A 9865-nucleotide genomic window follows, 5' to 3' on the forward strand; every position below is an offset into this window, starting at 1 on the left:
CCGTTGGGCGAATTACGCTGGCGGGCGCTGGCCAACAGGTCTTGCCGGCCGGCTGGCAGCAAAACGTAACGTCGTGTATCGTATCGGATTCGCCGATCGTAATCTGAGAGTGGTGGCCACCGCCCTGCGCGGCGTGTCCTCTTTCCCGTGTGCGGTCTTGCTGGTGGCCGCCCAGCTTGTCTTTCGATTCCCTGCAAAAACGTATTCATTTTGTAACGAAATTTCCTAATCGTACGACCGACCGACGTTGGGCGTGATTCAGCCATCCACCCGGAGCCCGGAGGGTGGGTTCAGAATTTAAAATCCTCCCTTCACGGGAACCCGAACACAAGGCGAAACAAATTTGGTTTACGCTGATAGTGAAATCATGTCGCTTCGTTGTGGCCTCGGGGGGGAGAGAACAATAATTCTTTGTTTTGACAATGGCCCCGCGTTCGGGCTGATACGCATTCCGATTGCGCGGGACTTTACAGTCTCCCCACAGCAACACGCCAGGACGAAGTTTAGAGACGCGCGATAAAGGACCACACCCGGCGGCCCACGGTCCCTTCGGTTGTCTGGTGTAATAAAATTTATCACTAAGCATAAAAGAAAACACACCATTAGGTGGTGCCGCCCGGGGGTTCGCCTTTTTTAAGGGGTACCACTCCGGGTGCTCTATAGTATCCTGCGAGAGTAACGGGCGACGTATGTCGGATAAATAGGAATCGAAAGATAAACAGTACACATAAAATGATTACTCACCTTGGCCACCAGCACGCGAACGCGCGGCACCCTCGGGCGCCCTAGCTCCCGGCGGAGACATAAGAATCCTTTTCGACGCGGTTGGTCGCCGGTCGCAGCACGTGTGCATCGAAATTAGTTGCTAACGAAATGTGTCACACTTTTTAGCCGTAGGGCGTACTTTTGGAAGTTTAAACGACAAAAAGGCAATACCGTCGACAGCGATCCAAGAAACCTGCTGCAGCGTCCTTCGGTAAGTAACGTCTTTTAAAAGTGCATAAATCGGTCGGTGGTGCTTCAGTGTGTTACTAGCCGCAAGGGGGCAAGGCAATTTGCCGGGGAAAGTGCGTAAATAGTGGTCGCAGGCAACGAAATTCGACACTTTTCTCCGCAACGCCACGTATCGCCCGCTGGGCCCTCGCTAGGTGGCCCTTTACGCCTGCCGATTCATTTCGGTTGGCCCGCAACCATCGATGACGGCGAAGGGTTTTCCGGAGAATTCTTTCCATTCTTGCCGCCCGGTTTTATGCTTTCCTTGTTCCTTCTCGGGGAGGAAGGTCGTACGCAGCATAAAAACGGCGTAGACAAGAGCCGGAGGGAGCGCGGGGCGCGGGTCTTGGTTTGCTTATTGCCGTGCGGTGGCTATCTTTCCTTGTCCCTACGGTCCCTTCTGGGCACGGCCCGGCAATCGGTCCGAACATAATCAACCACCACCACCACCACCGACGGTGGTGGCTTACAGTGATGGTCATAAAAACATGTTCACGGGAACGACAGTCTTGACGTTTGACGATACTTCAAACTCTGAACTCGATGATGTAAACATTCTTTTTGAATTTTAGCAAGCAGTTGCACCTAATGAAATTACATCGAAAGTTATATTAATTCTTTTTTTATTCATATTTTTAATTACAATATTTCGTCACTGCTTTTGCGTCACTATTTTAACAATCTCTTACTCTTTCGCAGCGCACTGTGGCCATTGGTGGCGGCACGCCATTCCGCAGAGAGGGGCATGTGTTGCGTTCGGGAATCCGTCGTCGGTTTACGGCCGAGATCGTCGCCATCGTCCGTCGGCCGCGCTTCGTTTTCGAATTCAGTTCGCATTTGTTGCTCGTAGCCGAAGGTAGTGCCGGAAAGCCCGGACTCGCCGACCGAACCGGAAACACGCGTTGTCCACGTTCCACGTGTTGTTGTTGCCGTCGCGCCAAAGAAACGCCGTTTTAGGCGCGCCCAAAATAGTTTAGCAGATACACCGCGAAGTGCCAGAGTGTGGAGAAAATTTGTGCCAATTTATGCCAGTTACCAGGGGATAGGGAGTAGTACGCGCCCGATAGTGATAGAGCTCAGGATACTAAGAAGCGATTTCGTGCGTAATCTGTGCTGTGATAGCCGCTGAACCGTAATCCCAATTTGCATCGAAGCGTGAAACTGTGTGTGTGTTGGAAAACGGAGTGCCATCGTTGTCCAAAGTTAAGGAGTTTTCCCCACGGAAGCTGCTGCTGAAGTAGCTCAATTATTGAAATCAAAATCGGATTGTTTGGGGACGCCACGATGCTGCGCTTCGGGGGATTGAAGTACAAGAAGCTGAACAACACCAGCGTGGCCGAAGGCGATCATGAGCCCAGCATCCGGAGCAGAGCCAAAGCACCAGCACACGGCATGGGACCACAGCAACAGCGGCTGCACAATCAGCTGAATGGATCGTCCATGAAAAATGTAAGCTCCTTTCCTAAGTCTTGGAAGTCCTTTTCGGTGGCCACCGCCGCCAACAAATGCGACCACATTTACGCTTGTCCCCCCGGTGCCGTATGTTGCCGGGCGAATTGCCGATGGAACGCCGCTTATCTCTTAGTGAGCATGATTTTTTGATAATTTGACCCACTCAAAGTGCAAGCTGGTACGGGCAGCTGCGCCACCAAGAAGCAAGTTCGTGTGAGATCCTCCGAACCCGACGCCATCCGACGCCCGGTTGCGTCGTGGCCCTTCAATTTGTGGCGCGTATGCAGCGAGTTAAAAATTCATAATTATGTACCCGCGTCTTTCTTCGTTCTAATCTGTCGGTTTCTGGCCGCGTGTGGCTTATTCGTTTATCTGTCGCCCGTTGAGACGCGTTTCTGTGCAGAGGAAGATAAGCAGGACGAGATGTTGGGTGTGCAGACCGTGCTAAGCCCACGCCAACGGATTTTGGGTTTTGGAATATTAAATGACATTATTTATCATTCCGCTCTCCACGCCGGGTCGCCGGTGTTTCCCGGTGGCGAAGTAATGGAAAAGTTCCGGTGGCAAGTCAGTCACCACGAACCCTATCTCGCGGCGACAAATGAAGATTTTAGCAGCTCATTTTCGGGCAGCACCGATTCTCTGTTGCTGTTTTACAACGTGACTCCATTTTCTTCCGCGCCAAACCCGTTTGAAAGAAAAAGGGGCCATTAGCCAGGATCATTTGTCTCAGTCGGCGGCCGGACCATCCTTTCGCTCGCACCCCGAAGGATCTTTGGCGAAATTGATTGTGCAGTCATTAAAAAACGGGCGTCATCATTTTCCGATTCCAAGATGTTCCGGACCGGGTCCGCAGTCGTCGTCGTCGTCGTCCGTTTGATGTTTGTTTATTCAGCCCAACGAAATGAACTGCGGCTCTGGGACGAAATACAGCCTGGGCAAACACAGAAGATGGAAACCCCGTGAAGGGTGACGCCGCCTCTTGCTTGTGGCCGGGTTGTTGTGATTTATCATTTTTGAAATGTTGTTGGTTATTTTCGGGTCCCTATTCCCCCTATCACACGACTCACAATAAAGTCCGGGAAAGTCAGCACTCGAATCGCTGGAAGAAAGCTGCCGCGCGGCCGAGGGGGGCAGATCGAGGCAGCATCAGAAAAGAAAAGTGTCCAATCATTGCGCTGATTGCCGTGTGGCCGTGGCCGTATTTCCTCCAGTGGCTGGTTCTGGGCTGCGTTTAGAATATTCATCGATCTTACCACTCGTTAACCCTCGCCGTTGTGTGGATGGTCGTTTGATTCGTTTCGTCCAATAAAAACCAATCACCAGCGACGGCGGCCAAGCCAATCGGTCAGGTTAATTGAATCAATTCGATCGATTCGAAGAATCGAGAGCGCGAGGTGGTCCGTCGGGTTTCGTCACCGTCGTCACTTCGGGAAAAAATAAATTCGATGTGGATAAAATCACGCTTCAATAAACAAATTTGTACGTTGGCTGAATTGAAATGAAGGTCCCCCCTCAACGGGCTTCCTGCCCGGGTTCCGGATGCCGAGTTTAGCGCGTCGTGTCGTCGTGGCCACCGGGTCTTCTTGGAAAAAGTCCCTCCAGACCACCGGCGGCAGCGGTGGCGGTGTGATTTGACGTGACAATATTTTTCTAATTTAATTTAATAGAAAAATTTAAACGCATCACTATGCTTTTCCCTTGGAACACTCTCCTTCTCTCTCGCGCGCGCTCTCCCCGTTGGTTCGTGGTGGCACCGGAAACGCCGGCCCCGGGGAATTATGGAGTGTGCCGCCGGCGTTACGTAAGCCGTAGCCAGTGAACCGTATTTGCTTTTAGAAAAATGAAAACAAACTCACCTCAGTAAGCGCATCAAATGCTCGGTGAAGGGTTTCCCTGTGTCATCGCAGTAGGCTGCCGCCGCACACGTGTTCAGCTCGCAGTAGGCGTAGAGCGTAATTTACATGCAAGATGTGCGAAGGCTTCCTGTGGCCGGATTGTGGATTTAGTTTGCTTGAAATATTGTTTAGAAAAAATGGCGCAATTTAAATCCTTGTGAGAACGTTCGCTGGCTCCGAGCGGGCTCCGTTCCCGATTAGCGTAACGGATTCGGTTCGGGTTCATAGTTTATGTCCTTAACGTGTTTCGACCTCAAAGCTTGAGCCTTTCGGAATTGACGGCAATAAAATTTACGGTTCCCTCCCCCCCTTACACACATACGGACACTATTGTCATCCCGAGCGAGGAGCAGGTTTTTTTCCCCCGGATGGATTTTTATGGATGTCAGCAGGATTTTGAATAGGGCCGGTGCGCAGCCAGGGTTTACCAGGTACGGGAAACAATCTATAAAATTTAACGATCGTCCTTTTCGATTCAAAGTTGGGAAGAATCCGATGTGCGGTCGTCGTGTGGTCGTTATCGTTAGGTCGCTCTATCTAAAATCAAACACCCGCCAGACTCGGCTCCGGGTCCTAATCAGAGATCCCGGGTGTTGAGTCATCTCGAGGCATTCTCGCTGAAGAACCTTTCGAATGACCTCCGCCCGCAGCAAAGGCGCAGCGGGCGGCGTTGTTCGGGACAAATTGTTCGTTCGAGTGGCTTTTCGAAGCGACACCCAGGTGACAGTTTACGGCTCTTCGCATAATTAAAACACCTCGATAACCGCCGCTCCGCCTGCGACGAGGCAGCACACGACCGACTGATAGGAATCCCTTCGGTTTTCGGGACAAGTTGATTAGCTCGCGATGGAAATGGAATGCAGATAAGGAGAACACAACCTGCAGCATTCGGTGCAGGTTCTACGCTCCGTCCGGGGATTATCTCCCCCGGAGGGGTCCTTCTCCACGCTCGCGGGCGAAGGGCCAAATTCTTTACGGGACACGAAAATGGACAAACCTCACGCATCACTATCTCGATTGCGGTTATTGTCACCTCTCGGGAACCTTTTTCTTCGCCGGGTTTTCCCTGCGTGCCACGCCTAGCGCCCGGGTGATAATGCCTTTGGAACGTTTAATTTATAGGGCAACTTGTCCGTTGACACTTTATTTTACAACCCGGGACCCCTCTCTCTCTCTCTGTGTGTGTGGCTGGGGATGGGATGGTTGTAGCACGGTTGAACCCACTGCAGCAACAACGGCCTATCCACCAATCAATCTTTCGACGAACCGTAACTTATCGTCGTTGGACTTTTAGTAGTTTCTGGGATCGCCTTTTTCTGCTCCCTCCTGTTCCGTTCCCGGCGTTGTGGGCCGTGAGTCCCTAATGGACTGGACGTACACGATCGTCACACGCAAGGATCGCGCTAGCAGCAGAGGAGGTTTTGAAGAAATTGTTTATCTTCACGACGCCATAAATTATTTGATTTGCTTCGGAAGGGCCAATCTACTAAATCCACGGAGCGGCGTGTGCGCTGCTCCACATTCTACCGCATTCCCTCCATCACTTTCGGGGGCCTTCGGAGGATCGTCCTCCTAGCCGGAGGAGAAACCCGGAGCTCTCGGGAGGATCGGTAAGGAACGGTACGAATTTATGGCAGAGGAATTAAGATAACCACTTAACATGGCCGTGGTGGCGCACAACGACGGACGGGGCCGTCGGACTGTTTTAATTGACTGGCCCCGCCGCCATCGAGTTAGCATTTTTAAATGCAGCGCGCGCGATGCATTCGAATTGAAACAAATGTCTTAACGCCTTTCCATTCGAAACCGTGGGCCATTGGAATTAAAAACTCACTCGTCCCGCCGATGGAACGCGCGCCGAATTACGCATCGAAAACGCGCGGTTCGCGGCCCGGTTCGGATGTGTCAACAGATTGGTTCGTTGAGAGCCGCTACTCATCGCGTCTAAAATTATGCGTTCGCGCCAACATGGGAGGTTCGCGCCAGCATCACCCGCCACGGTTAATCGAGGTTGGGCCCATTAAAAAAATTGACAGCGCTCGCGCCCCGAAAGCGAACACATTTTTATTGTTTATGAGTGTGTTGGTCGTGGAAGAGGAAAACCAAATATTGTGGCCGCCCCAAAGCACATATCGAGCGCGCGCGATCAAAGTGATGTTGCGCAGGGAAAACAAACAGAATCGGCTTTCCCGCAGCGGAGAGAAAGTGGAGCGCCAAGGAGCGTGCAATCAACCATCGTTGCGGAACCATCCTCAATTAGTTTTGATCCAGGCACCACCGCCGGAGCGACCGAAGCTGGCTGGGCCGTGCCGGCCCGACGACAAGTGTAGACAAACAAATAACGCAATCGCAACACGTCCGTTGGAAAAGTGTGCACGAAAAAGAGGCCAAAATGGGCGAGAAGGACACCAGCAAAACCGGCAGGAGAGATCCCGTAGAATTCCCCACCGAACACCGTCCGAGACACGGTCGTGCGGTCGTGGCGCACACGTAATTTAAGTCTATTTCTCTCGGGAACCGCCCATTCGGAATTGAATCACATCGACACGTGCCCCGCACGAGACGACGGGCGCGAGAATATGCAATCCGACAGGGATCCGAGAGCCGACCACCCGACCTGGCTGACTGACTGACTGACTGGCTGGCCCTGGTGACGACGTACACGAAATGTAATTTCATGTTTCGGATACAATTTGCTGCTGGCTGCCTACTTCCGCCCTCGGAAGCCATAGGTCGCAGCCCGGGGCCGCGGCGAAGGCGGTCCCAACTCGTCCGACGACAGCCAGTTGATTACGGTGATGATGGTGACTTGTCAAAAGTCTGTCAGTGGCGCATGGTTGAGATCAGGCGCAGAAAAAACACCCCGCTTACTTAGAAAAATCTCGCCCAAAATTAGAGTGATGGCCGCCGACTGTTTGTTTGAACTGGAAACTGTATTTGATTGTATTAGCTGTTCGATTAACTCGTAGCCTCGTGGTGGTGCATTTAATTTAAGGAAAACACACTTTATCCCGGATCATTATTAGCTGCTTATTCCCCCGTCGCGGGAATTTGTCCCGTCCGGAGGGCTAGGGCCCTTGTTGGCGAAATACCCTTCTCTCGTCCCTGGCATTGCAGTCACCAGACACTCGATTTCGGGACTCTGCGGCGGTAAACCCAAGGGGCTGTCGTCGGAATGGCTGTCGAAATTGTTGGAATAACATTGAAGGCAACAACTTTACCCGTCATTCGCATGCCACGAAACCACACGGGCATCCCGGCCCGTCGGGGTCCTTTTTGCGCCCGAGAGGGGTTCGACAGAAGGGTTTCGACGGAGCCTTCACAGCTGCCTCCGGTTCGGGGTGAAACAATAGAAAAGCACTTCAGCCCGGCCCGGCGAAAGGGTCCAGATTCCCCAATTACGGTACGAGCGCACAGTTTCGAATTGATTCGGCTCGTCCCGGTGTCTCATTTGGCATCGCTAAAGTGTTCGATTTAACGACACATGAATTCGATACGCGATGATTGTCGTCGCCTTCTGCTCACTTTTCTCCACGACCGCGCACGATTTCCCCACAAAAAGGTTCCTGGCACGCACGGCGGACGTCCGGGACGTTCCAGAAGTATCACAGGGCACATATTTTTATTTATTTACCCTGTTGTCGCCATCTCCAGTCGCCGTCCTCGGTATCGGAGGCCGTTTTAGTTGAACAAACAATCGAAAGCGGACCGATGGCGGCTGCTGAGGTGACGGGCCGTCGTCATCAAATTTCGATATGCATTTCACGTACCACGCGGAGAGTGGCGTAGCCTACTCTGCCTGCCGAGGGAAAGAATTTCTCCCACCTATTTCCTTCTGCTGTACGCTGCCCAACGCACCACCGCCTGCTGCCCCGGCGCATAGAAAGGAAGGCCCTTCACTCTGTCACTCGTCGCTGCCTGGCCCTGTCGCTGTGGTATCGTATTTTTGTTGTTGTCTGCAAATGCTTAAATGCCAGCGACACACTTCACCACCACGGATCCTATTTCTCGGCAGTCTCGAGCGGGCCAGAAAAGAAATAGAATAACACAACAATTCAACGTTATTTTGTTAGGCCACACCGCCCCTTAAAGCGACCGGATCCGTCGCCGTTGACACATGTGCATCAGACGAACGCATCACCGGGCAGGAAGGCCATCTCCGGGCTTCCTGTTCCCGGGTTCCCGGGTGGGCGCAGCGTGCAAAAAAATCCGTTTGCTTTGGCTGTGGCTCTCCGGGTTCACGCCTGTTGCCTTTCCATTTTCCCTCAATCATTCGTCTTAATTTGTGTTGTGACAGTTCCTCGGCTTTGGGAAAAGCGATTTCCGTGCGCGTCCCTTATAATTGTCCCCATTATTGGCCGTGCATTCTCGGGGTTCATTGTTGCAATTGAGCTCAATTAAACCACGCTTTTGAACGTTCTAATGAAGCTGCCTTATTTGATCCCCGCAGGTCAATTCTCCCGCCAGCAGTGCCATGTCGGTGGAGGCCGGCAAAGGACTACAGCCAGCGACTACAGCCCACTTCCGGCTGCTGGGTGGCAAGTTCTCGATCGACAGCAAACGCAAGAGCAACTGCAAAGCGCGGATCTACAAATGCATCAAGCGCATCCTGAAGCGCAACACCTTCGGTAGTGCAACGCAGACCAACGCCACCGCGCCAAAGGACCACAGAGGCACGGCCGTGCTGCTGCAACAGTCTGCCACCACCACCACCACCGCCAGCCGTCCACTAGTGCCAATGAGCTTTCGCACCTCGAGCCCCGACTATCGGGAGATTAAAACGCTGCTAGAGAAACAGAACCGGAAGCTCGAGTACGACGTCAACCTGGCGAAGTGTGTCGAAAAGCCTGCCTTTGTAAGTGTCCCCCCCCGCCCTCCTTAGTGCCTTCCGTTTGGGTGGTCCCATTCTAACGGGGTTTCGCCTTCGATTACAGATCAAGAAAATCGCCCTCAATCTGCTGCAAACGGCAGTGGCCGACGGGGCAGAGGACAGCGCACTCGTTCTGCAGCGAGAGCACGAGTCCTCGAGTACGGGCGCCATCCAGAGCGATTTGCAGCGGGAGCGCGAGTACCAGCGGCTGCTCGGGGAGTCCTGGTACCACGAGAACCTGCCGCGCAACCTGTCGCTGGAGCTGCTCACGGACAAGCTGCCGGGTAACTTCCTGGTGCGCAAGAGCACCACCCAGCCGGACTGTTACGCACTGTCGCTACGCGTTCCGCCCGGTTCCGGTACACGGATCGCCCACTATCTGATCGTTCGCACGGCCTCCGACGGGTACAAGATCAAGGGCTTCCAGAAGGAGTTCACCTCGCTCCGGGCGCTGATCGTGCACCACTCGGTGATGCCGGAAGCGCTGCCTGTTCCGCTGTCGGTGCCACGACCCGCCGACCTGGTCGTGAAGACGAAGTTCGAGGATGACTACGAGACCGTGTTCGACCTGACGCACGCCACGAAGCACTAGGGTGCGTGTTTCTCCTGTAAGGCAACCCTCCGTTGCCCCGATCCACTCCGATTTGTTATT

The 9865-nt window shown here is 53.2% G+C and overlaps 1 protein-coding gene across 2 annotated transcripts; it reads left to right on the forward strand.

The window, feature by feature from the left end:
- Nucleotides 1-1862: 1862 nt before the first annotated feature.
- On the forward strand, nucleotides 1863-9865 carry LOC131210429 (protein sprint-like). 2 transcript variants are annotated; one of them, XM_058203677.1, is made up of 3 exons: nucleotides 1863-2442; nucleotides 8794-9198; nucleotides 9278-9865. In XM_058203677.1, the coding sequence occupies exons 1-3, from the start codon at nucleotides 2278-2280 to the stop codon at nucleotides 9803-9805; spliced, it is 1098 nt and encodes a 365-aa protein (XP_058059660.1). In that variant the 5' UTR covers nucleotides 1863-2277; the 3' UTR covers nucleotides 9806-9865. The 2 variants fall into 2 exon arrangements, with proteins under 2 accessions (XP_058059660.1, XP_058059661.1); XM_058203678.1 differs by lacking the exon at nucleotides 1863-2442 and adding an exon at nucleotides 4715-4774.

The sequence above is a fragment of the Anopheles bellator genome, chromosome 2 (assembly GCF_943735745.2).
Source record: "Anopheles bellator chromosome 2, idAnoBellAS_SP24_06.2, whole genome shotgun sequence".
NCBI classification, from domain to species: domain Eukaryota; kingdom Metazoa; phylum Arthropoda; class Insecta; order Diptera; family Culicidae; genus Anopheles; species Anopheles bellator.

Excerpts from the sequence above, each read along its gene's own strand:
- LOC131210429 (XM_058203677.1), top strand. The coding sequence starts at position 2,278 with ATGCTGCGCTTCGGGGGATTGAAGTACAAGAAGCTGAACAACACCAGC. Across the intron at positions 2,443-8,793 it reads ATGGATCGTCCATGAAAAAT|GTCAATTCTCCCGCCAGCAG; the intron begins GTAAGCTCCTTT and ends TGATCCCCGCAG. Across the intron at positions 9,199-9,277 it reads GTGTCGAAAAGCCTGCCTTT|ATCAAGAAAATCGCCCTCAA; the intron begins GTAAGTGTCCCC and ends CTTCGATTACAG.